The sequence below is a fragment of the Vidua macroura genome, chromosome 2 (genome assembly GCF_024509145.1).
Source record: "Vidua macroura isolate BioBank_ID:100142 chromosome 2, ASM2450914v1, whole genome shotgun sequence".
Taxonomy (NCBI): domain Eukaryota; kingdom Metazoa; phylum Chordata; class Aves; order Passeriformes; family Viduidae; genus Vidua; species Vidua macroura.
This window is the reverse complement of record NC_071572.1, coordinates 24,862,216-24,889,796: the sequence shown is the minus strand read 5'-3', so window position 1 is coordinate 24,889,796 and position 27,581 is coordinate 24,862,216. Positions and strand designations below refer to the sequence as shown.

Here is a 27,581-nt window from a genome sequence, read left to right as displayed (position 1 = left end):
GAAAGTATATGAAAGTCCAAGAATAATCAGCCTTTGATTAAAATCATGGACATGGACATTGGATATAGAAAAAGTACTCAAATTAGTGTTCCCACTGTTAAGTGAGCAGAGAGAACATCTGTGTCGTCTTCCATAACATTTGTTCAAACAGTTTCCAAAACCATCTAGAACTTAAAATCTCCTCTTATTTCACTGAACTTTTTTTTTTCTTTTCATTACTAACTTGATAGGTTAAATTCAGATTCACACCTTTAAAAGAGGTGTTTCTAAACTTCAGAAGCAAGAATATTAAATCCAGTAGGCTTCAGTCCCTTGAAATCTATGCAGTGCTTCCAGAATTTTTCTGTAAAACAAGCACATCTTTGTCTACCTGTTAAGAGTAATATTAGTTCAGGAAGAGGTAGGAATGGGACAGATCTTTAAATATCAAAGATCATTACATTTTAAAGTTTTGTAACCTCTAACTTCTGTTTATTTTTTTTCTGGGAAATACAGTTTTTCTTTCCCAGAGTTCGGTTGTGTAGCTTTACACACTTTGATCTTAGTTTATAAATCTCCAAATGCCTCTGGCATCTTACATTGACGACCCTTTGGAAATTGGTGACTTAACTGTAGTCTCCTACAGTCAGTTTTGAAAACCATAGTTAGTGTTCAGTAGTACTTGCTAAGTAATAGAATTACTGACTCCTTGAACTTCTCTTCAGTTCAATACCATATTGGTTTTGTCGTTTTTATCTTTGCATAACTTTGTTTATTTTGCTCTTGCTTAGATTTCTTCTGTTCTTTTGGGGCTTGGAAATTTAAAAAAATATATCAGAGAACTGAGCTTTTCTTCTTGAACAGAACGCATCTTTTAAAATTTCTGTTTCTTAAGCTGTAGTTTCATTGTTCTACATACTCATACTGCACAAGTAAATCAGAATTGCTAAAGGAGTGTCAAATATTTGTTGCTTAGCAGCAGCTTCAACAGGTCATCTAGTTCAGCAGGGGAAAGGATTGACAGTAGAACTTCTGATATCATAGGCAGCTCTTACAATGAGAAGAGACCCCTCTCAAGATTCAGCAACGTTTATATTCTAAAACTTCTGATGCTAATTTTAATTCTCCTTTGTTCATATTAATCCCATTCATATACTGCCTACACTGGATGCACAGTGCTTTGCAGCTGTCCTGTAGGTATTCAAAACTAATACCACCTGAAGTTTCATTTCTTTTGACTTACTAGGTTTTTCAGTATTCTGAAGTCTTACTTTCTAGAGCACTCTTGACTGCTGTTCTGTGGATTTTCACTAGTAGTCCAAGTAAATAATGATTTAGTACAGCGTGGAATGAAATTAATCCTGGTTTAGGTTATGGGTTTTGTGATTCTGTAGTATTTTGGCTTAGCCATTTATGGAAACAGTCTTGCTGTAATAGTTTCTAAAGGTTTTCTTATTTATAGCAAGAAAGTTACAGTGATCTAGGAAGCAAATCTGGGCTTTGTTCTTTGATTTCTTCTCAGGAGCTGGAGTTTCAAGAGAATCAGATCTATTAATCTTCTCAATTCTTGTTGTGTTAGCTGGTCTGTTTCTGGATTTTTAAGTAATTGACTTGTCTAAATGTCTGAAGCCAAAAAACAAAAATTCCACTTTTCTTACTAGTTATTTCTCTCTGGAAAAATACTAGGAAAGATTAATGGGCATCTTTTACATCACCATCTAGTTTTGTCATTCCTAGCCTTGTCTCTAGTTTTATGCTCTTCCTGATGAAGTTGCCTAAACTGCTAAGCACAAGATACCTTGTGTGTAAATGCATGTGATACAATACATTTTCAGATGAAATCTCTACATTTTCTGATTTCATTCCTAACCTCCTTGATGCACTAGAATATGCAAAATCCAGTGTCATTCTCTTTTGCACAGAGAAGTCTTGGTTGAAATTTCCAAAGCAAGTCCCAGTACTTATGATGTCACACACTTTGAAATAAGAAACAAACCTGAAACAAAAGTATAAGCAAAGCATAACTAAGTATAGCATCTTTATCTATATTTTATTATATATGTATATATTTTGTTGTTAGGAAAAATAGTGATGTTGTTGTTACCTTAGAAACCAGAATGCCATGGACAATTGCAAAGTCATGTTAAGTTTGTTTTGAGTATTTGATCTTTTGCTCAAGTTAAATTAATAGATTGCAGAATAAACTGCAGAAGATGGTAAAATTCAACACTTAAATTAGTCTGAAGTTTATGTAAAGATCAGCTACTTCAGACTATTTTAGAATAAAGCATTTTGAGAAGTTTAAATAGGAAGATGGTTTAAGGCACATAGTATATTGATTTTATTTAAAAGTGTATTGTCTCCCAAATTTTGCTTAGAAGTGAGATATATGTGCAAAAAGTTAAGATAGTTATAAAACTAAGATTGATAACTAATTTCTTAATGGAAATTTTGCTAAGTGTATGTTTTCTCTCATCACCAGCAGATAGATAGTCAGTAAGGGCAGCAGCAGCAGCCAGCTAGCCTGATGAATGAGTGTAATCCAGTTTCTTTGTATTGTACAGCTTGAGAAATGCCAGTGGCCTGACAGCAGCAGACCTTGCACATACCCAGGGCTTCCAAGAATGTGCCCAGTTTCTCTTGAACCTCCAGAACTGTCACCTGAATCGTTTCTATAGCAATGGCACCTTAAATGGGGTTCATCAGAATGCAGGTCCCAATCCATTCAGTGGTGGGACAAGTCGAAAGAGATCCTTTGAAGATATGGAGTCTGCTGGAGTAAAGAAGGCTAGAACAGAAGGTGAGACCCCAGAGGTAAAAGGGATGGGTTGATACTGTTGCTGAGAAAGGAAAATAAACATTTTAAAGTCTTTTGGAGTGGATGTTGAGTATTATTGACAATTCACATATCTAAATTACATATTCATACAAGAAGCAGATTGATACAATTATTCCATGCTGCAAGATCCCAGTTCTCCCTGTCATTGTGTTAGTGTGTTCGGAAATTTCTATTTCCAGAGAGTGCTAAAACTGCATGATGCTGAGAATAATTATGCAGAGGAGTAAGAGCTGAAATTAGCTTCTACTCCTTCCTCAGTTTCTTCAGCTTCAGGAGGGCTAAATAATTCCATTGATTCACAGAGATGCTTGGATGTTCTGATGGTAATTCTCCATTCAGGGATTAATTCACAGTTCAGAAACAACTGCTACATAAGGTAGATGGAAGAAATTGAATGCAGAAGGGTTTCCCAAATCAAGAGGGGTTATGTTTATAAATTAACATACCCTACGTTTCCAGGATTGTTTTCCAAGGGGAACTGCTATCTTATACAAGAGTATAAAAACAGAATGAACCTTAAGGTTTCCTATCCAGCCTTGTATGTTGAGGATACTGTTTTGCCAGCAATGATGAAATAGTACAACCTAAAATACTTTTTGGTAGCTCTGTGTAGAAATCTTTTTAGATATTAGATGTTTTTAGAAACACCTTGAGTAATATGATGGAGGAGAATTGTCTTCTTCCTTTCTATTGGTCATCCTACTAAATTCTTAGTAAAAACAAGGGAATAATTCTGCACTCAAACCTGCTTTCTCCTGATGATGCTAAAGGATGTTTTTCTTTAGCGTCAGGAAAGGGACTTTATAGGTCTTCATTGAAGGGACTTTGTTCAGTTAAAGTTGACATTCTAACATAAGTGACTTTCAGTGAGCCAAATAGAACGGCCTTAAGCAGTGCTTAATTCCAGATAGCAAGGGGGGAATTGAGACCTAAACCATGTTTTTAAATATGACATAGGTGACATAAATCACATCAATATCAACACTACTGTTCATTCAATACTTGCTATCCAAACACCACTTCACTTGTACCAGGATCAGAGACCTTAACTGGGTACTCCACGGCCTACCATAAATAGGATCTATTGCTGGTCTAAATGATAAATTTCATTATGGAGAAGATTCCCTGTGCAATTAAATAGAAGACTTCAGAAATAAGTATTTCCTAAGCATCTACATAGAATAAAACTTGCCCAGTACACAAGTGTCTGTAACAACTGCAGAAAGATGTTTTCAGTCTGTTGGTCTACCAGGAGGCACTGCTTGTGAAGTCAAGTTAACTTAACTTGCATTTTGAAGAGCTGCCCCATCTGACTGTTCCTAAGCAGCTGTCTCTTTCAGAATATTATCCAAGCTAGTCAATAGGCAGTGTTTTCCCACAATCGGGGGGAGTGGCATTGTATCTGCATTACCTTTCACTGTACAGAGCTGATCCAGCAGCTAAGTTAGATTGAGCAAATAAACAGACAGTGTTTGAAGTGAGCAAGTGCTCCTGAACAATTACAGGAATGTTGGAAAAGCAATCGGAGTAGATTATTTTTGAAATTGTTAACAATATGACTTTTTAAGACCTTCACAAACAAATGCAAAAGCTTTGCTGCTTTTGCTTGGAAGTTTTTGGAGTAACTAAGAGATGCATCCCAGCTATGGAAGTTTCTAATCTGATGTGTTTGATCTCAAAGACATCAGCATCAGTAATAACTATTGCATCGATGTAAAAAGTCTCTTGCACTGAGAATGAGTCACTGGTCCTGAGGCATTTTGGTAAACAACAGATAGATATAATAATAATAGAGCTGAGTAATGAGTTATCAGTACATCTTTGTGCTTAGCTGGCCTTTTTACAGAACAAGCCCAGTTTTGTGTTATTTTTAAAACTTTACTAAAACCACACTGGTCTGTTGTCCTTTAAAGATTATTTGCACTGGAGATTCCAGATGTTCAGAGAGTGAAGCCAACCTGTATTTGCAGGGAAATATCCATACCCCAGATTGGAACAATCACCGCTTTGAAACTACTTGCTGCAACAGCCTATGTCCCTTACAAGAAGCTGTAAGCACTAGAGGTTGAGAGAAGATGAATGCTTATGGTGTGCCTGGAGTAACTAAACTGGGCAATGGATGGGCATTACTTGTAATTGTCTATATGCACACAGCTGTATCTGCTAACAGGTGCATAGTATTAAAAAAAGCCTTAAACCTTAAAATTAGGTAAGGCTGATACATGATACACTGTGATAGAAACTAATTACTCATCAGTGTAATTAACAGAAGTAAATTGGTGACCACTTTCAGAAGATATGCCAAATAGTTTTTAATTTTGATTTAGAAACATAAACTGAATTTTATGTCCATCTTTCTGAAATCAATTCCAGAAATTTCATCCTGCTTCCTGGAAAGGTCAGCAGAGCGTGGTGCAGAGGTTCAGTGATGATGATGCACACTGGGTGAACTGGTCACACAGCTGTGTTTGTGTCAGTCATAATCCTGACCCCTCTAGTCCTGCCTTCAGCAGGTTGACTTGTGCTCTGTTTGAGCACACATCTCTCTCTGAAATGTGTGCTGCTTATAGCCAGTATCTCGGTGTCACAAGCGTCAGCACAGATGCTTTGGATGTTCTGTGTGAGGTGTGATGGAGGACATTCCTGGAATTGGCCAACATGAAACTGCACTTACATATTCCTCAAATTAATTAAAAAAAAAAAAAAAGTCTTCCTGGTTTAGGGTAATTTGAAGCCTGCTGATCCAAGGGCCCTGACGTCATTTAGGCCCTCAGTGATCTCTTTGGCCCTGGAACACTTCAGGACTGAAAGTTCTTTAAAAATTAGTAGCTTATAAAAATTTTAGTTGTGCCCAAGGTAATGGAAGCTGAATTGCAGTCCGCCAAAGCAGACATTTACGACATAATTGTGAGAGTGTGTGCAGTGCGTGTAGAAAAGTGTGTTAATGTCAGTATGAGAGCAGGGCAGGGCCTGCTGGGATAGTAGTGGAGCAGTGCTCTGGGTAGGTACAAGAAGTAGTAGTGAAATCAAGCCCATCTTGCTTATTAAAGCATTCCCCCCAGCAGTCTAACCACTTGGCAGTTTCTTTCAGAAGACAGTTCTGCTTCTTCAGCTCTTAAAGAGATCGCTGGAGCAGTCTATGGATAAGGCTGGGGTTTTTTTGGGGACCTGGCCCTTGGGAGTGTAAAAGGGAGCAGTCTAAACTGACCGTAGACAAATGTGAGTTGAGCAATGTGCTGGTTTTGCCACATCGCCTGTAAAGCCTAAGTATGAGTAACTTAAATTTCTCTTCATTCAACCTATTTGTACATCAGACTAGTAACTTTAATATGTAGGTGCAAAGTCTGATAGGTACCCTGGTAATTTTCTCTTTTGCTTTAATAATCAAAGTACTCAAATTTTTGCTGGCTGAGTTTTCAAGTGCACACTTATGACTAAACATGACTTTTTTTGTCAGCTTACAGCTTTGATGGCTTAATACCAATGCTGAATGGAGGAGCTGAGGACGATGCTGACAATATGCACGTTGATAGAGAGTTTGCTGTTGTATCAGGTGGGAGTGGACAGTTTCCTGTTAACTACAACAACATTCAAATGGTTGAAGACAGCAAACAACAGGAGAGTACTTCTGTTGGACCAAAAGAAATTGAAATATATACTGTTTCTGCAATGCAAACTCCTTGTCGTTGCAAGAATCAATATGCGTTTTATTTTTAATTTAAGTATAAAACTTAGTCCATTATTTTTGCACATTGTTGTCTGGAGTCTTGAAAACTATTGTATTGCTGTAACACCCATTATATTGGGAGTTTAGTAGGTATCAAAAATTAGCTGTTTCATGCAATGTGTTGTAATGGTGAAAGAGAAGGTTTATTAGTAATTTTTTAACATTTCAGGTAAACAAGTCCACGATGGCTGTTTCACTTTTAACCTGAGGCTTGTATTACGTTGTGCCTTGCTTCTACTTGCTATAATTTTGAGTTAAAGGAAATTCAGAAATAAGTTAAATTATTTGTTTAATTTTGATGGAGTAGATAGAAGACTTGATAGGGAAGTATATTCTAGCTTTGAAAATAACATGTTGTGACAAAACTATATTCAAAATACTACAATAAATACTATAGTGAATAGTTTAGATGTACGCCCTCTGTTCAGAACTTGCTCAGACACAATGACATAAGTGCAGGATCCTGCTGTGGGGTTTTTTTATGTAAATAGAAGACCAGACATCACAGTTTTAATCTACTATTTGGGACTAGTGTACCTGGGAAAACAGATTTTGTGTTTTGTACCAATCATCATGAAACAGTCAAAATGTTAACTTGGATTGGTCAATATTAACGCTCTAGATTTTTTAAGGGCTGCTCAATCAAGATGCTTTTGGTGACAGGATGTGTATAGAGTTTGAATAAAACTGTCTTGGGTCAGCCTTTTTTGTACTTTGTAGGTTAAGACATGGAGTTACTACAGTAGTGCATTATTACATTCAGAAATTAATTTCCTATTTATCAATTTTTTCTGCCAGCAATATGTTTATGCTTTGTACCACAGGATCCAATTCAACAAAGGGAATGATAATAATAGATATTTTAATATATTAGGAATAAATAGATATACATATATATAATCAATACTTTAAAAGTAGACTATGGTATTTTCCAGTGATAATTACTAAGTGTTCTTATTTATGGAAAAATTATTTTCTTTCATAAATATATACTATTACTGTATTACTATAGGTGCTCATTTTTAACCAATAACATTCTATAAATATCACTAGAGCTATTCATTACCCACTTTTGCATATTAACTAATAGAAGTGCCAGATTTATTAAATTTGATTTGGCAAAACCAGCCTATAATGGTTTATCTTTAAACAGTTAAAATTTTGCACTTTTCAGTTAATAAACGCTATATGAAACTCCTTCCGTGCGTTTTTATCACTGAAGTATTAACTTTGATGTTGTGATGGATTTGTGGGGCTTTTTTTCCACTTTTAATGAGAATTCATGGTTAGGAAGGTTGGCTGATGTGGTTATTTTAACTGATGTAGGGATGAAATGAGAAACTCCAGTTAGTACATCCAGGGAGTTACAAATTGGACACATTTCTTGTGTAACATACTGGTGTCTGTGAAGTATCAGTGTTGTAATTCATACTTCAAATAATAGCCATGCAGAAAACTGAGAGAGAACCAAAACTCCAGATTCATCCTTGTCAGACAGTGGTACTCATTATGTGTCACTTAAATGGGAACCCAGTGTTTTACAAATATGGGAAGTTGCCAACAGACTAAATTAACTGAATTAATTTGCATACACGCAGTAAATGCAATCCTGTTTTGCACATGGGTTTATGCGTTCATGGAGACATAAACATATGTGCATGTATCCAAGGATAATCACAGAATGTAAAATCTTAAAATGCCACCACATACCTCTGTAGTTGCTATGTTTGCCTTGCTCATCTTTACCAATATAGAAATAAATTATATTTTAAAGGCAGAATATATCTTGCATTTTTTGTGCTAGTACTTTTGAGTACCACTGCAAAAACATGCATTTCAGACAGACTGATGAAATCTGTTCATGGAAACAAAACCTATTGTACTAATTACTAATTTCAAATGGGAAATTGCTTCAAAACAGTTGTCAGTGATTTTTGCATGCACATTTTTAGACTTTTTTTTCCTACTACTATTAGTCTTCTGTGCACTCTGCTGTTGCTATTGTATGGCATTTTGCATGTGGATTGTACACGTGCTGTTATAAGCGTAGCGTTAATTACAAACCTGCCCAGTATGTTATCTAGCAAGCTGCTAGGTACATTGAAGTACTTTCTGAATAAAGGAACTTGGAAGCATTTTATATTAGCAATCCAATGTAACATTTCTTTATTTTACTTCAGTGCATACTGTACTGTGATGTGTTACAACTACAAAGAAAAAAAGAACCACTGTTAAATTGCAGCTGAAAAATGGAAAAAAACCCCACCCTTCACCCTCTTGTATGTACATAATCTTCCATCCCAAGAAGGCATTACAGTTAAGGTGGAAAGATCACTTTTATTCCGCCCTTGAAAACACTGCCCAGAATATTGTCAGCTCCACTTACTTCTTACAGTTAAATGAAAAAAAAAAAAAAATCTGAGAAGTTCACATTGTCTTTGCAAAGATTAATATAGACATATTTTCAAAACAAATGTGGATAGATAGTTGCATTTTCAACATAACAATCCATGACACAAATTTACTGGTCAGCTCTCATTACTTGGAACTACCTACATTGTTATAAAGAAAGGATAGATTTATTTTCAAAGCTGTGTATGGAAATATTTTTAAATAAGTGAAGTATAGTGGAGACGTTTTGATGTATTCCGATTTATTCTTAATTGTTGGTGACAGGTGTATTTCTTAATGCAGATATGAATAGCAGTAGCTCCATATTGAATGCACTGACAAATGGATGTGCCATCAATGGACATTTGGATTTCACCGCCGCACAGCAGCTCAGTGGGATGGATGCCAGGCGTGAGGAGTGCTTAGCATTAACACCTAACGGAGTAATTCCCGGAGTAACTTCTCCCAGTAGGCATCGGATCCATACCAGTAACGGCACCGAGGAACCGGAAAAAGCCATGAGTAATTCCACCGATATGTGTGGATCTCTGCACCTGAATGGAAGCCCGAGTAGCTGTGTTTCTAACCGGCCCTCATGGGTGGAAGACCCTGGAGACACTTTGCACTATGGACACTATCATGGTTTTGGGGATACTGCTGAAAGCATCCCTGAACTCAGTAGTGTTGTTGAGCATTCCAATTCTGTCAAGGTCGAACAGAAATATGATAATACTGTCCTAGGCACAATGTATTTGTACCACGGTTCCTAGATGAATGACATTTATATCAAACGCATACTGAAATTGCTACCAAATGAAACTGGGGGACAGAATCCTCACATAGCATTAAATTTGAAGATCGCAACTTACTGCTATTTTTACACTTTGTTTATATGAAAAGTAAACCTTTAATTTGATGGCCTTATACAATAGTTGTAGTTTGTTGCATGTATGGGGCTTATTTAGTGATAAAATAGGTGCTGTCATGATGGAATGTTTATTGGTTTTATTTTTTTATTATGGAATGTTCTGGTTTTGTATTTTTTTCCTAAGCTTGTGAACACTATCCCTTTTTAGAGCTGTTTTCCCTTTTATTAAAACAATGTTTAACTGAATTTTGTGAAGAAAATGCTACATATGTGCATCACTTAGAGGTAATTTTTTTTCTTTTCTGTATCTTCTGCTGAAGCTATGGTAGCAATATCAATGCCAGCTCTCACTATGCAAGGTTGTAAGTGGCAATCTTCTGGAGCTTCTCTGACTTTATAGTTTGTACATTTGTTTGGTATAATTAGACGTTCATCTTTACATTTTTTTAACAAGTTGTTTAAAAATGCAGAGACAAATTTGGAAGAAGTTGTTGTTTCACTTTCTGTAGCGTAGAATTGCTTTTCGTTGTTGTTGGGCTCTTTGCATTACAGAGTGGGAACGTGGGCTGCCTTTGTTCGGTCGCAGTTGGGTGTGCCTCAGGTTAGCTCTGTGGTGGGTTTCTTGGGCTTCTCTCCTTTGTATGTGTGCTTGATGTTTTACCATAGCTCACAGACCGGAGGCATGTTGGCACTGTTGTGCTTTGTATGCAGTTTAAAATTGTTGTTACTCGTTAGAGAATTTGCCAAGTCAAAATATTTGAGTTTGATTGTCTTGGATATACATTTATTGTCTTTTATTTTTAACATATGCTTTGAAAATGTAACGTTGTGTACTCTTTGGGCTATGCTCATGGAAAATACATTGTATTTAATGCTTAATACACAAATCAAAATTCATATAAGTGCACTATATGAGCACTAATACTATAAGTTGCTGCTTGTGTTGTAAGTGAAGAGTGGGGAAGAATATGGTAAATGAGATAAGCCCTCTGAATTGTGTTGATTTTTTTGTTCTTGTTTTGTTTAAAAAAGGATCTTTACAAATTGGATTTAAAAAAATAAACATATTACATTGTATCTGAATATTTTGTTTAGATTTTATTATTTTAACGGCAAGTTGAGAAAGCATTCAATAGTGTGTAAGTCACAATTCTCATAATCTTGCTCAGTGCTGCTGGTGAATTTCTTTGTGTTACTATATGAATGCAAATGGGAACAGCCCAAGAAGTTGTCTTGATAGAATTACAGAAACACAAACTGGATATCAGGTGTATGACAAGTCACATCAGCCTTCAGCTTAAAAAATACTAGGTTAAAATATTGCCTGTCCGTAAATAAAAAAAAATACTACAGCCTCATTCAAACATTTTTAAGCAAAATGCTACTCATTGCAGAGATGTCAGTGTTTGAATTAGCCTTTACACTCTATATGGTTCACTAGGCACAAGATGCTCACAGTGTGTTCAGATTGAGAGTAGGACTGGCAGGAAAATTGATTCTTTTGCAGACCAGCAAAACTTCTGAGTGCCTTCTGGAGACAAAAACAAAACAAAACAAAAACCAAAAATAACCACCAAAATCCATTAGTCAAAGCTGCTCTGGCATCCACATTAACCACTTGCTTGTGCTTGGACAGCTGTACCTGGGCCCTGGTTTTAGATGGTTTCATTTATTGGTGTAGTGCCCAGAGGAGCACGTGCCACTGCCTTTGTACTGACAGGAGACAGTAGCTCTCATTTGCTGTAGCATTTGGGTTTTGGGATCTTTTTTGTATTTGCCAGGCTTGTTCCACATGCTTTCTTGTACTTCTTCAAATAAATCAAAGCAGCTCATAATAAGCACTTCCATCGTACTTTACTCCATCTTACCATGGCTATAAACTGATCTGAGAGCTTGCTTTGGGTACAACTAAGTTGGCATATGAGGGTGTAATGTTAGGTACACAATTTTAGCATGATAAGATTTATACTCTGTTCATAAGGCAAGATTTTTTAAATCTGTGTACATTTGGTTTTAATTCACTTGCTCTTCACATGTTTTCACCTAAAAATACCTTGGAAGGCATTGTACTTCAAATTCAAAGGGAGAACTTTAGAGCTTTATTTTAAAAAGCACTTCTGTGCTTGCGTGTTCAGCCATGAGCTGATGGAGAGATTTCAAGGTCTGTATCTGTTGTCAAGCCCCATTGAAGCCAATTGTTAAATTAGGATTATGTGGAGAAGATGAGTGGGGGCCATATGATGTAGGTGCACTATGTGTGTCCCCCAGGTGTCATCTATAGTTAATGCTGCAAAGGTAGAACTCGGTGACAGAGGATGACTCATGCAAGAGCTGAGGTGTATCAATTTTAAAACATCAAGTGAGGGTAAGAATTTAAGGATGGCATTTTTGCAGGTGCTCTTTGAGGCAATATAATTATTTACTTCAAAGGCCATCTAAAGTCTTTTAAAATTATCCCATACATTTTCAATGAAATATGAAATAGGGAATCACAGAATGCCAGCATGGTTGAGATTGGTGAATACATACCCAAATGTATGCTGGTGTTGTGAGCCCATGCCACACTCACAGGAAAAGAAATTCTCATGCTTACTTGGAATTTTCTGGATTTCAGTTTGTCTTGTAATTTGAGATACCTGTGAGCAATAAGTTACAAAAGTAATAAGCTCAGCAGATCCAGCTACACTTCTGTGCTGAACTGGTAGTTAAAGAATTGTCAATCATGGAATGGGTTCTGTCAGGTGTAGCTGTGTGTTTCCATACCACAGAATCATAGGATGGCCTGGGTTAGAAATGACCTTAAAAATCATCTACTTCCAAACCTCCTGCGGTGGTCAGGTACATGCAGCTATTGATGCAGAGGCCTTGTTTTTAAATATCTTGCTGTTAAAGTGCAGAAGACTTTCCTGGGGTTGCTGTGCAAGACCAGCTGAGATAGTCTGAGAAGCCTGTCAGCTCTCACAAACCCTCCTCAGGCCTGAGTTACCAAGTCTCAGATTCTGCTGACAGTGGTGCTGAGCCTTTTGAATGAAGCTGTGCTTTGCAGTTCCTGAAGAGACTGCTGGGTTTTAAACACCTGGAGTTAAAGTCTCACAAGCTCATTGCCTGGCAAGGGCAGTAGTATTGTAGGACTGTTCATACTTGGGCCTTTTGTCCAAGTCTCAAATTCTCAATACATCAAGCAAACTCTTTTTTTAGGTATTGCTTTGTCTTACTCTTACCTTGGTTCTGGAAATGGCTGTCCCAAAGCAAAGTTTGCTTTCCATCTGCCAGATGTAACTCGATAGCACCACTGCAAATGTCATATGGAGTTCACTAACTGGTTATTCTCACCATCTTCCTCATAATCTCTTTGACTTTCAATTTTGTGTGAAATTTCAGTTTATTTCTGGCTGATGCAGATGTTTTTGCCCTAATTCTCCCTAAATGTAGCTCCTTTCCTATTTTGTTTTTCAAAACCATTTGCAGAGTTTTGGCAGAAATACAAGTCAGTACAGATTCAGGCAGTATTTTGACACAGAATATTTCTGGCTGAGTAGTTAAAATTAGCAACATTGGAAGAGGGAAGAGGGAACTTCTTACGTAGTTAGAGTCCTTAATATTTTTAACAATCCTCTGATTCCAAATAAAATCTAGACTAAACTTCTAACAGTGATGAAGGAAGGATTTCATTTGAGATAGGTATTGGATTAAGATGAGCTGCTGCTTGGCTTCAAGAGCAGCTGCAAATAACTTCACACCCTGTGAACTTTCCTGGTTGCTGGTCTTGCATCTTACTGATCAAATCCTGATCCTTGCTCTGTCTCTCATTCCGTAAGCTAGCAAAAGACACTGTAATACAGTGTATTTCACTACTTTAACAAACTCATGGCCTCCTACAGTCTGAAACGGACCCCCACCTTCCTGCTCATATCTGAGTTACAAATCACTACGGAGCTTCTGTCATTCCAATTACAAATGTAATACATCCAAAAGAGCTGCCTCACAACACATGGAAATAAGTCCTGAGCAGAAAACACACCTAGACAGGAAAGGATTCCTTGCTGCCCCACAAGGGACAGCCTGCAGTACAGCTGCTACCAGTCACACACACACTCAGCTACAGCCTTGCACACGTCTCCACCTATTGTGTGTACTGCCACTTTGTCCCAGTCAGTGACAAACCACCTTCCCCAGCACAGAGCTGCCCAGTTTGTGTTCCCATGCTGACACAGCCAGTGCAGTACATCCTCTGTGGGCCCTGATCTGGGAATGCAGGGCAGCAGCAGCAGCAGAGGTTGAGGTAGCTGGAGCACTCCTTCCTTGCTGGTGCCATTACATGCGACACACACTGCAGCTTCCCACTGACATATTCAAACCCTGATACATTTTCTCCAGTCCATAACTAACCCAGTGAAATTCTTTTTAAGCATGCTTTTAGGGGCCTTTGTGACAAAAAATCCACACCTTCTCTGACACTCTAATATTTTTTTCGATTTGGAGTGTTTTGTGGTTCTTTTTCTGTTATTTGGCCCTAAATCCAAGAATGGCTTTGTGTCAAGGTGCAGCTAAAATTAATTTCTTGATGCTCCAGGGTGGAAGTCCTGGATGCCATGTTTGGGGCCAGATTACCTGGGATGGAGCAGTGTTGTGGATGTCCTGCAGGGACAAAAAGGAATAGAAGTGGCATCTTCCTGTGCTGCAATTAGGCTGAAGCATAAGAGGCAAGAATGGAAGATGGTACCCTGGGAGCATCCCGTTTTGCTGCTGCTGCAGGACTAGGGAATACAGATTCACAGAGCTGAAATCCTTGAGATCCAGCTGAATCAGGCAAAAAAAAAAAAAAAAAAAAGAGTCTTGTGTAAGCAGAATTTACTATTCCTGGCAAGTGGTAACTACATTTCTGATGCACTGCTTAATGACTCCCAGACATTTCACACCTCTCCTTCCTTTCCCAGAGTTTCCTGTCTCATATTGGTGCCTGGTTGTTCACAGGCAAGGATCAAAAGAACTCTGGTTTAAGGCAGATTTTTATTTTTAAAGCATATCTGGCTTTAATTTTTTTTAATACAGTTCAATAATTTATAAAATAACCATCTACTTTGCTTTGTTATGAGCATTATTAATATCCAATTTAAAAGCTTTACCACTCTCAAAATCATACCCTACCCCCCAAAAAGCATAATGAATGTTACCTGTGGTATGAGAATGAAAGCTGGACATCATCTCTCTCACCAAAAAGCCTAAGTGTTGATGAGTAACTTCTCTTTGCTTCCTTGAGATGGAGCTGCACATACAGGACTTGATAACCATTTCCAGATCAGTAGGAATTAGGCTTAACTGACTGAAGTGCAATCAGGGGAGACACACATTTGACACTGAAGATAAGTGTCCTGGCTCTGTCACTAATCTGAGCAGTGTTCCACAAGGGAAATAACCAGCTACTTGAAGCTGAACACAAAATTAAGTTGCATAGTCTTAATTATATTTCTTCTTGCCAGCTAAAACTGTAAGTTAAAGGAGAAAAATAAGTTTGCCTGAGTTTCTTTTGCTGCAAAGGCAGGATGTAATCTTACTCCAGAGGAAATACCACGTATTAGAAGAGTTCTCCATTTGATGTTACTGAAGGGTCGAGTGCTGTTTGTAAGTGCTAGCTGGCAGCTCAGTCTCACCAAACCTACTTGTGCTTCCCTGTGGCACCCACAAACTTCATAGTGCCTACAGGTTTTGTATGGGGGAGGAGAAGTTGAGGTTTGTTTCCTTTATTCTCATCGTTTTTAAAAGGTGTTGCGAGTTGGATCAAGTGTCAGTGACATTAGCTACCTAGCTTAGAACCTGAATTCATTCTGCTTCATATTCGACACACAGTATAATACAAATATTTTCTAAAAATCAGTACCAGAAAGACAAATTATCAAAATCAGGCAGGTGAACAATGTTAAGAAGAACCAAGCAAAAAGTATATGCATGATGTAGAAAAGCACTTACTTAAGTGGTAGTTTCTGAGATCAAGCAGTTCTTTCTACTATAAGATGTCCAACCAGAAAATCCTATAAATTCTAGGAAGTGCAAAATCCTTAGGATTTTTTAATATACAGTACATCTGATAAAATGCTTAGGGATTTATTTATTGGACTATATTAATAATTAATATTTCAAATCTGCATTTTCAGCTGAAATTCTAGTATTGATAAATCACAGAGGTGTTTTCCATTAGTTGATGGGTTGGACACTGTTTCACTGAAACTGTCACCATTTGCTAGATAGATCTTTACTCTTCATCTTGGAGCATCATCCTGCAGGTACAGGTTGGCATTGCTGACAGTAATCAAGTAAAACATCATTGATCACCCCTTTTTTGAATGCACAGCAATTCTCTACATGAGCAGTGCTGCCTCCATCAGTAGGGGCAGCTGCCCTGTCACATCTGGTAGATGGCAGTTTTACAGAAGGCAAGAGTTTTACAGAAGCCAACCACTCTTCTGGAGCTAAAGAATCACCATTGTCCATGCTGGTGTGAAAAGGAACAAGGATCTGAACTACAGTGGCAGCACCCACCTTCACATTTCCAAGGGCCTGCAAAGCCAGCTTCTCCTAACATGGGCAGCCCCTGCCCATCAGCAGGGTGGAGTTGTGCTAGACCTGCCATGTGGCCTGCAGGGGCAAAGGACTGGAGGATGAAAGGTTCCAGAGGGAAGGAAAGCAGAGGGGCAGCATGGCCCTCACCCTGGCAGATCCCTCTCCACACGAGGACCAGCAGCCCTCCCAGTCCCTGGTGCCAAGCCTCCCCTGCTGGGAATGGCACAGGCTTGGTGGGCACATTGGCTGCAGCAGCCCTGTATTCCTCAAGCTGTTGATAAGCTGCTCTGACCAGCACTGCACAGCCCCAGCCAGATGTGTGCCAGCTGAATGCTCTGTAACCAGGTTAGCGTGGCACCAAGCCCAAAATAACAAGCTCTATTTATTAGGTCTTTGGTAGTCTGCCTGAGGTTAAGCCTGCCATGACCCCAATAGTAAAAGGCAGAACAGCTGAGGGAATAATCCTGCTGAATCCAGAGACCAGAGAATAGGATCATCCCTTGGACTCCATTTGCAGAGTGGAGGAACCCAGTTATGCACAGGTGACCTCTGGACAGGTCAGCTGGATACTGTGAGATTAACAACAGCAAACATGAGCATGATTGCCTCTTTTCATTCTGAAAGAAGTTCAGAAAACAGCAGCTCTAACATGGAGTGGCGGTAACACTGAGATATTGTCTTTTCTCCTCTTCTTCTATATTTTCTCCCATAGGAACCTATTTGAAAATATCAAATACTCTGAATGTTACAGATTGTGTCCCATTGTGATTATGTGCAAGAAAGGTTTGATTTATTATACATTAAAAACAGTCTTCCTCCACATCCTGCTTCTGTAATGTCAGTCTGAAGAAAAACCCTTCCTTTACTCAGATTTCTTTTTAAGACCCCCTTCTGACTTCTCAGTCAACACAAATGTGTAGGATTCCCCATCCATCATTGCACTATTTATTGTCTGCAGCCCTGAGTGCAGCTCTGCTCTAACTTCACCCTGGATTCTCTGCTGCTCCCTGAGGGTGTGCAGAGCTTGGGCAATACCTTAAAACTGAAACAAGAGGCACCAGCAAAGAGACAGAGAAAGAAACCAAAACTGATTATTCCAAATCTGCTAGGAAAAAGAAACCAAAACCAAAACAAGGACAAACAATACTTAGGATATCAAACTGCAGCAATGGAGGTGCATGGCTCACAGGAGGAGGAAGGATGGGAAGGAGGTCTCAGTCCTGGAAAGGGCTTCCTTGCTTTGTGGAAGCCTAAATGCTGCAGGAAGACTCTGGAGCAAGAAGCAGATTCCACATCCAATTTCCCACCTGGAATCGACTAACTGGATCAAACAGGAGTGACATAGAGGACAACCAGCCAAGAGGTTGGAAGAACCCTTCCAGCAGCTACTTTGTCCCTCTGTCCCTTCCCAGTGTCTGAACCCAAAGGTGTGCAGAACCACTGGCTCTTCCTAGCAAGATGCAGCACAGCTCACTGTTGCCTGCAGCAAGCAGATGTTCTCCCACCCTGCCTGGGGCTGCCAGCAAGGGGCAGTTCCCCTATTCAGCAGAAGCCACAGCTGCCAGGAGAGAGTAGGTGCTTTTTGTGGCAGATCACAAGCAAGCTCCAGTTGCTCCTGTAATTTCCACTACCAAGGCTTTCAAGGAGGTGTGCTGGTGCAGTGAAAACAAAAATCCCTCTCAAATGGTGAGGGGAGTAAATTGGGAGACAGTTGTGAGCACAGATGTTTGACACAGAATAAAAACGGGAAAGGACAAAAGCAAAGTGGGGAAAGCATTTAATGAAGCCCCAGCAAACATTCTGTGCACTCCCACACAATCCCTTGTCTGCTCCAAATGGCTAGAGGTGGGTTTTGGTGTACTTAGGAACCTCTGAAGGAGTTTAATTGTTGCACACTGCAGGAAGAGGAGCTCAGCATGTGCCTTGTGTGGCATTTAAAATGTGGGAGGTTTCTGTCTTGCAGATTATTACATGTGGATTGTACTGGCTGAGTTGGTCTCTGGTTGCACCTATATTTCTGCTGTGCACATCAGCTCTGGTGCCCTCTTGAGAACCTTCTCCCTGAGACTGCTTTGTTCTGTAAATGGGAGTGGCATTGTGCCAAGGAGTGTGTTTTGGCTTGCACAGGGGACTGCAGAGCACTCTTTCTAAATAGTGGTTGGCTATGCTTTAGAGCACATGGGCTATGGAAACATATGGCTTCTCTGCACAATTTATATGTTAGGAAAACAAGCCTTTGTAAGGAAAGAAATGGTATTGTATAGGCAGAGAGACAGACTGAGTACTGTGCCAGATCCTGGGTCAGAGCTATAGAGCTAGGAAGCTACTGAATGAACTGAAACCACAGTGAACTGTGGAGAGAGATATTATCAATAAAAACCCAAGCAAACAAACAAAAAACAAAACAACAACAAAAAAGTAAAGAAAAGAAAAAAAATACAGAGTCTCATTAAAACAGACTCAATAAACAAACAGCAGGTATCAGTTGGGGTGCACAATAAAAGCCAAATTCAGAGAGAAATAAACCACTATTAGCTGAGGAGTCTGAAGACAGAAACAAGCTTTCTATTTTAATGTCCAGAATGAGAGCAAGTGTGAGCATCTGTTTCCCATGACCATCAGGAGCTGGTGGTGACTGTCCACCACAGGCACTGAGGTCCATCTGCCCAGTGCCTGGGAGGAGCGATCCTGCCTGCTTGGTGACCTGCCAGGGGATGGAGCGGGTGGGAACAGCGAAAACACCACAGCACCTCAGTCCCTATGTGCAAGCTGTTGAGATCAGATCACTGGAGCTCAGGAGAGCTGACTCAGGAGAGCTGTCCCTCACTTTCATAACCCTCACACAGCTCTAAGGAAAGCCTGAATCATCGCTCCTCGCTGCCGTGATTAAGCCAACAAAGGCAGCAGAAAGCTCCTCGGGGATCTCTGGATTACTGACTGCTCTACCCATCCTCTGACAGGTGGCTGTAGTAAAGCATCAGAGAAATATTCATGCCTGTTCAGTAAGCTACTGACTCAACTGGCTCAATTAACAAATATCCCAGAGTACAACCACCTATCTCTGCTATGCTAAGTGAGGACCATGCACTGCCTCACTCCCTGAACCCCTTACTGTCATGTGAGCAGTTTAAATTAGTTCTTATTGTAATGAATTTATGTGCATTTTTCACCACCTTTCCCCTTTTGAATATATAGTGTTGCACATGTGGAACACTGGTCACCTCAAATGGTCACCTCAGTCCTGTGTTTATTCTCAGGAGGGATAGAGTGCACGTACTAGCAGATTGATTGCCTTGTCCTCCAGTCTTTCATGACACCCCTCCTAGGATTGCCTTGTCCTCCAGTCTTTCATGACACCCCTCCCAGAGCAGCCAGACACTGTACTGATCATCCCAGTCTCAGCTCCAAGGAAGTCACTGACTTCCAGCTCCTTCACCCCTCTGTCCATACCTCACGTGCCTCGTAAGCCCTGTCCTTCTCCACATCTTCTATTACTCAGTGGAGACAAGGTGGAGATAAATATCAGCCTACAGCAGCTAATGATGAGGCCTTCTTGGTTTCACTCTCACATCAGCTTGTGCTGCAAATTATAATGAATAAATTTTTATCAAAATAAGGTTTTGAACTCTGACATACAGCACTCCAGTCCCTCCTGTGGCTGGTCTAGGGCAGCTGCTGGAACCAAAGGAGACGGCCCAAACAAAAGGCCACTTGGGCAGCTTTCATGTGTTATGAGTAAGTATCTCTTGTGGAACTGCTTTAGTCAATTCAGAGGTAATGGAGAAAAAAAAACACCTTACAAAACCTCCATGGAAAAATAGAGCCTGGAATGCATTTCTGTTACCAGGTGTATACATTTGCTGGAGAGAAAGATAGATGTGAATTGAAGACTTGAAAGAAATTAAATTACTTGAGAGGATACTATAATTGAAAAGAAGAGAAAAGTGTGTGTTTGAAATAAATTTATTTGCTACCACCGGAGAATTGTAATTGAAAAGAGGAGAAACTTGTTGAGTGAAGCATTTGGAACTGATTTGAGAGGGAAAGAAAGTACAGGGCTTCTGCACTCTGAAATTAATTTCTTGCTTGATTTGTAGTATCAAACTTTGGAAACAACTATATCGATTAATTTGGAAGTGTGATGTCTTGTCCTAGGAAATCAGGCATTGCTGTTTGGGGATAGAAAAGCATGATGCTCTAAGCCTGCTCCTCAGCTCTTACACAAAGTGGAACAAGGCGTTGGTTAAGACACGATGGAGTCCCAGTCTGGGCTCCTCAGTACAAAGGAGGCACGGGGCTCCTGGATAGGGCCCAGTGGAGGACTGCAAAGATGTTTAAGGGACTGGAGTATCTCTCTTATGAGGAAAGGCTCAGGGAGCTGGGCCAGGTCAGCCTTAGGAAGAGACAGCTGAGAGGGGACCTCATCAATGTCTGTCAGTATCTAAAGGGAGGGTGTCAGAGGATGGAGCCAGGCTCTGCTCGGTGGTGCTGAGCAATGGGACAAGAGGCAATGGGCAGAAACTGAGGCACAGGAAGCTCCACCTGAACATGAGGAAGAACTTTCCTGTGCAGTGACCAAGCACTGGAACAGGTTGCCCAGAGAGGTTGTGGAGCCTCCCTCACTGGAGATATTCAAGACAATCCTGCGCCCTGTGCTCTGGGATGATTCCCCTTGAGCAGGGTGGCTGGATGAGATAACCACTGTGATCTCTTCTAACTTGACCCATTCTGTGACTCTGTGGTTCTGTGATGGCAGTGCTAGGTCTAGATTTCAGATGCAATGTCACCAAGGTCTTCTTCTCTGCTGGGAAAGGCCACTTGTGCCTAAAATTTACCTGAGGGTAAAATGAATGTGCATCATCATGAAATGACTCATGAACAGACAACTATCTCAGAGAGTCCCATGGCATGAGGAAAACAATGTTTGCCAGCATCTTTCTAGCACTTGATGGAGGAGTTGGTTTGTCCTTATAAAGATAAAAAGAAAAAAAGGATGAATGCTGCTGAACAGCACAGAGATTTCTCTGTAACCAAGAAATGGTTGTGAATGTCTCTCACACTGTTTCCACCCTACAGTCCATACAGCATCTGTTCTGCATCAGTAGATGAGCTGAAGCCTCCTTACATCATGGACATTTCTGAAACATTACCCTGGACTTCCAAGAGACCAACAGCTCTGTAACTGTAGTTTCCACTTGCAACCCTTTCAGGAATTCACTCAGTACCAAAACATGGGCTGAAATTAAATTAAAAATGGCCTTGTGTGAAAATAGGTGAAAAACACATCTGTGTTTTCTACACTACAGATCCAGTAGCTTGGGTCACTCTGGAAAACACCTGTGCTAGGTCTTCTCAGCCACAAAACCTACAAACTCAGCCTAGGAACATAGGTCTGAGCTTGTTTTTTTTCTCTGCCTGACTCACCAGTGAGTGCATTCAGGACTGTGCAGGGTACTGAAGGCTTTCATTGACACCTCTACAGCCACAGGGCAGGAGTGATCGATTGGCTGAGTAATAGGAACTTGCAAAAGGAACCAGCTGAAGATGTACAAGACAGAGTGGATGCCTTAAACTACTTTCTCTTCCTTGAAATAGCTCCTCAGGATAGACATGAATCAACTGCAGTTACAGTTTTATACTGTCACAAGGCTCAGGTCACTCTCAGACTTTGGGTTTCTCCTCATGTGCTCTGTTATCCTCAGAACTGTGCTCCACTTTTTATAAAATTTAATTTTTTTCTTACTGTCTGCATTTATTTCTGTGTAAGAACACATTAAAAATAAACAGATGCATTGAATTCAAATCAGGGGCAGTCTTGTTCAATATAATATTTTCCCCCATGTATTTTCCCCTTTCTGACCTCTGAAAATTTGTCTCTGAAAGAATTAGGATTAGAGAATCAGCGGATAAGAGGATAGGATCACTGGGAAATTCAGGCTGGAGGGGACTTCAGGAGGTACCTCATGCACCACAGCAGGGCCAGCAGTGAGGTCAGACCAGGTTGCTCAGGGCTTTGCCTGGCCAGGTTTCATAATGCCCCAAGGATGGAGCCTGCCCCGCCTCCCTGGGCACCTGCCTGTCCTCGTGGGAACGTTTCAGTGCCCAGCCTGAGCTCTCTCATTTCAGTTCCTGCTGCCGAGGGCTCGGCTGTCTCCTCTCCCTCCCCTCCCCAGGGGCTCCGGGGTGTCTGTGAGGTTCCCCCAAAGCTGTCTCTGCCCAGGCTGGACCAGCCCCAGCCTCTGCTCACGGGGCCAGGCTCCAGCCCCGAGCACTGCAGGGGTGAACTCGCTCCGGTTATCGGCGTCTTTCCGCTCTGGGGCACCAAACTGGTGCTGCCCAGGTGTGCTCTGACACCGAGTGCTGGGCACGGGGGTCCTGCCCCGAGCTCCTCACTGTGCTCCTGCTGTTGCAGCCCCAGGTGCTGCTGCCTGTCTCTGCTACCAAGTCCTGCCCAGACCGCTGCCCCAGTCAGAATGCGTATCTGCATACCAGTTTCCCATATCCATTGGCTGATTCCTCTCCATCAGTTTGTCTCATTACTTTTGAACCTGCACATAATTTTGACTACTACAACATCCTTTGCCAACGAGCTCAAAAAAAAAAAAAAAATCAGTATTTTGTGAAAATTCAATTTTCATTAAAAAGTGCTCCTTTTCATTTGCTGTTTCTCATGGTTTCATTTGGTGACCCACAGTTCTGTGAGAAGCAGTGAATAAATTTTCTTCTGCAGCATACAATTTTGTAGAGCTACATCATATTTCTCCTCAATCATCTGTTTCCCAAGCAGAAGAATCACATTCTGTTCAGTGCTTTTTTGAAGTGGATCTATACAGTATACTCTTGTTATTTCCTTTACCTCTTTTCCATTTCCATGATAACCTTTTGAGATGAGATGACAGTATATCAAAAGAGGATGCACCATAAATTTACAGTGTAATGATGCATGCTGTTTTGTGCTCCCTTCTTTTCCTAGTAATTACCAAGAGTCTCTTTACTACTTAACACTGAAATGGTGTTCTCAAAGCACTATCAGATATTTCTTATGTATTTAGAGGAAATGGAGAGCCCATTGTGTGTGTATGTAGTTAAGATTGTTTTCCTTATGTGACCTGTGGTGAATGCTGTAACACCAGCTTTCACCTCTGCCTTTATTTACAGTTACTTTGTACCATGAGATCTTCTGCAACTGACTGCAGCTGGTCACAGTTCAGATACCTTGGGATTATTTTGCAGATGTGACCTTAGGGACATGGTTTAGTGGTGAACATGGCATGCTGCTTTAACAGGGGGGCTCAATGATCTAAGAGATCTCTTCCAACCTAAACAATCTTATGATTCTCTGACCAACAAACCCATCCAGCATGATGGATGCTTTTCTTCCTACATCACTTAGAAGCGTTTTGAATAATGTAGGTCACAACACACATTTCTCTCAGATTTCACCTATATCCTCCTTTCAGCTGCTTATTTATCTCTACTTTTATGTTCCTACTCCTACTCCTAATGTTAAAGCTTTTCTGTATCCTTGTTTCTTCAAAGATCTTGCATAAAGTAAGCTGGGGGAAGAACTAAAGGCCAGCACTGTCTGAACTGACTTTTCAGAGAATGGTCAGTCTCCACCAGAAGGTGTCCACAACCTAAAATCTGCATCAGTTTTTAGAAACTGCATGGAACGGGCCTTTCTCAAATAATGCAGGCTCTAAACAAATATTTAGTACAAAGTCACTTTTACCAGGGTAGATAAGTGGAATCACATCAGTATCAGCCCTGGTAGGAGGAGAGCTGGGTGTTTCCCTTCGAGCAGGGCAAAGCCTCCTTTGAGAAAGTTGTGCTTGAGTGAGCTGCAGGCTGGGCTGCAATGTGGTTATCACAGCAGACAAAGGGAAGGTTCCTGCCCACTGGCTCTGCAAGGAGAACCAGTCTCATCCCTGAGGCAGGAGGACCATTCCTAGTGCTTTGTGGAGACTCAGGGCTGCCCGGTTCTGTGCTGGGAGGCACCACAGCCATTTTGCAGGGCATTAGAGTTATGGCTTTGTTAGGGAAGAGGAAGAGTAGCCTCTGCTTGGAGTAAACCCAGCATTTTCCTATAGCCTTCCTGAAACCAAGGTGGACCTGGTGTAACTGTGCCACCTCTATGCCTTCTACTGTAACATTTGAGAAATGCTTTTACACCTGTGAAGACTCTCTTAACAGGGAGAAGGTACATGTTTTAATGGAAAGCCATCAGGAGAACTCACCTAGAAAAGTCACTCACCTGAAACCCTGAAGCAGACAGCAGACAGCTGCTCACTGACACGGGCTAGGACTGTGTGGTTGTCACCCTGTGTGTCACCAGCCTGACAGGTGATTCCTCTTTATGAGCAGAGCAGGTGGACTGGGGGAGTCAAGGGAGATGGAACGTTGGGAATGCTGGAGCTGAGGCCATCCCTGTTAGAACCACAAGACCTCTACAATGTCAGCCCCAATAACCTGTGGTGGCCTTGCCACTCTTCTGCCGTGAAACCCCAAAGGTGGCACCTGAGGGAGGACCATGCATTGATTCCACGGCAGCACTGTGCACTCTGTGCAGACACGCTGCAGAAACTCGTGTTGGGGTGGAACCTGAAGAGCCTGAAGAAGCACACTACCCACTACAGGGACTCTCCTGCAGGCCCACCTCCCTCACATACCTCCTGGGCTGTCAGGATAAAGGGAGGACCCCTTGCTTCTTCATGCAGGACGTGCAGGACACAGCTCTTCTCTTGCCACAGGGCATGGAGACCAGTTCTCCCTCAGGCAAGACCTCCAGAAGTTCCCAACGCACAGCAAACATGGCATCCCCATGCTGTGCACATCCCACTGCTCGCTCCTGGAGCGGGCTGGTGCGCAGCAGTGAGACAGAAAAGCTGGCTGGGGCCCACCCCTGCTACTGCATGTCCAGTGCTGGGGGAACAATTGAAGCATGAGGGATTTCTTGAGCTACTCTCCACTTGGTTGAAGCTAACAAGTGAGTAAGGAAACTGCTGTTAACCCCGTGTTTGTCACAGCACAGACGGACCAGCTCACCCATTCTTTGTTTTTTTCACCTGTTGTTTCTCCTACAGCCTAATCTAAGGGCTACAGAACTTCATTCTGAACTCAGTACTCACTGTAAGACAGAGGTCTGAAGATCCTTCAATTTTTGTTACTTTAGTGGGAATGATTACTGTGCAAGAGAGACAAAATTCCCTTTAAATAAAAAATAGTTTTATTTTGTTTTTTTTTTTAACTAGCCTCAAACCATGTTAGCATTGAATTTTAAAGGTCAGGGCTGGAGTAATACAACTCACCAGTTAGGTCTTCACTAGACTATTATTGCACTAATTTCAGAAGGAGAAATCTGAAAAAATTGCCAAGGGACATCGAGATCAGGCTGGTGACAAAAAAGCTGAAATGAAACAATGAGGCTCATTGTGTTGGTGACTTTATTAGTTTTTCACCTTTCTCCTGAAGTGTGCTTCTCTAACAAAACTTAAACACCAATGCTGTGCCAGAGAATCCCCTGGCACATGGCCTGCTGGGTCAGACATCTGTGATACCACAGTCATGTGCAGCCCCTGCAGATACTGAGGGCACTACATGAACTACACAAATAGAAGTGTGTCAAAGTCAGGCATTTTAGACTCTGTAAGTGGCAAATTTTCATGCAGCTCACGAAAGGGTTCCCATCATCTCTGAGAAGACAAAAAAGCGCTGTCCCCGAGGGCTCCTTATGTATGTGTGATTTGTAAAATGTTAGGAAGTCATCTGATGGTTGCAAATTGCTTGACACTTGAGAGAAGGGGTAAATAGATAAGGAAAAACTGGAGATCAAGGACTCTCTACTCAAACAGCTCACATTTAAAAGATACTTCATTAGTATAAACATATCAATACAGCATGGAGGTGCTCTACTTTTGTAAAGCCACATGCTTTGGCACTTCAAGAGCAAACAGAAAATGTCCACATGCAAACAGGAATAAAACAGTCAAGAAAAGGATTCCTTACTAAAAATATATTGTTTGAAGTAAAGCCATGCCAAGCAGGGAGAACAGTCAAAGAGAAAAGAACAGGTAAAACACAGGATGGGCAGCAGATACAGTCTTTTGTAAGCAGGCTAGCACTTTACACTTGCTTAACACAACTTTGATCAAATAAACCTGGTTTATTTCTGTTTTGAGTCTTGTCTAGCAATAAAGTGATCTCAAAGTAAGCCAGGAGGTGGTGATGTTCCTTACAGAAACAGCAAATGCTGAACAGGATGCCTTGAGACAAAGTAACAGTGCATACAGTTGAGCACATGTGCCGGAGGACAGCAGGCACAGAGAGGTTTCTGTCATAAGTCATCTGGCAAGTATAAGAGCTAGAAATATCAAGTGATAGCTAAAGGAGAAATATTTTCTCTAACAAAGAGAAAATATTTTTGTCTTTGGCAAAAATCTGCAGCTTTTCCACAGCTGAGAAGAATATGTTCAATGCTCAACAAGTAATAAATAAGTGGAGGGCAAATGAAATGGGAGACTTCAATGCCTGAACCTGGGTGTGCAGTGCCTTCACCCACAAATACCCACGTTCAGGCATTGCCTGAAGAGGCCCTGGCAGCCAGCCCATGGCCCTTGCAAATGCCTCTGATGGAGAGTGACTTGCAAGGGAGGGTTTTGTGATTTAAGGGGACCATTTATTCCCTCCTTGACTTTAATCAGCTTGATTTGCCACTGAAGGATTTGGACCACGTACATGTCTGAAAAATGTTTGCAATACCTCTGATTTGATGATGGTTATTAGCCTGACCTGCTGACCTTGATATCCACACTATGGACTGTGATACATTCAAAGTGTTCAAGTACTTTGGGGGATTTGGGGTAGTTTTTTTCAGAAGCCCTGGTAGATGGTTGAAATATCACAGCTTTGGATTTTCCTGTCTTATGTCAGATGACTTTTGCACTCCAGTGCTAACAAATTACTGCACTGTCCCTTCTGAACCTCAGCTTTACTACTAGAATGCATTTGAGAAAATCACAGCTGTGCAACATCTCCTGAAGGTGGGCTCATGTTGCAATATTAGTGTCATGTAATTCTTTCTAGGTCAACTTTGAATGGCATTTGTGCATTTGTAATGGAGGAACAGCCGGCTAAAAACGAGGTCCTGGACTTTCAAATAACTTGGCATAGCCTTCTGGGCCTGAATGTCAAGTCTAGCTAAATACGTCTTCAGGGGTCAG

The 27,581-nt window shown here is 40.9% G+C and overlaps 1 protein-coding gene and 1 long non-coding RNA gene across 2 annotated transcripts in view; one reads left to right on the top strand and one right to left on the bottom strand.

The window, feature by feature from the left end:
* ANKRD10 (ankyrin repeat domain 10) overlaps positions 1–10,887 on the top strand; it is a 37,514-nt gene extending 26,627 nt beyond the window's left edge. The window contains exons 4-6 of the mRNA XM_053972061.1: positions 2,544–2,779; positions 6,276–6,371; positions 9,240–10,887. Of these exons, the coding sequence (XP_053828036.1) occupies positions 2,544–2,779; positions 6,276–6,371; positions 9,240–9,706 (799 nt within the window). The 3' untranslated portion in view covers positions 9,707–10,887. The remainder of the gene's footprint in view (positions 1–2,543; positions 2,780–6,275; positions 6,372–9,239) is intronic.
* A 12-nt stretch (positions 10,888–10,899) lies between these two features.
* Positions 10,900–24,682, bottom strand: LOC128804370 (uncharacterized). Its single transcript, XR_008436039.1, has 3 exons — positions 24,617–24,682; positions 12,334–12,440; positions 10,900–11,335 (listed from the first exon to the last, which is right to left on the bottom strand). It is a non-coding gene; the product is annotated as an uncharacterized LOC128804370 (long non-coding RNA).
* Between the last annotated feature and the right edge of the window lie 2,899 nt (positions 24,683–27,581).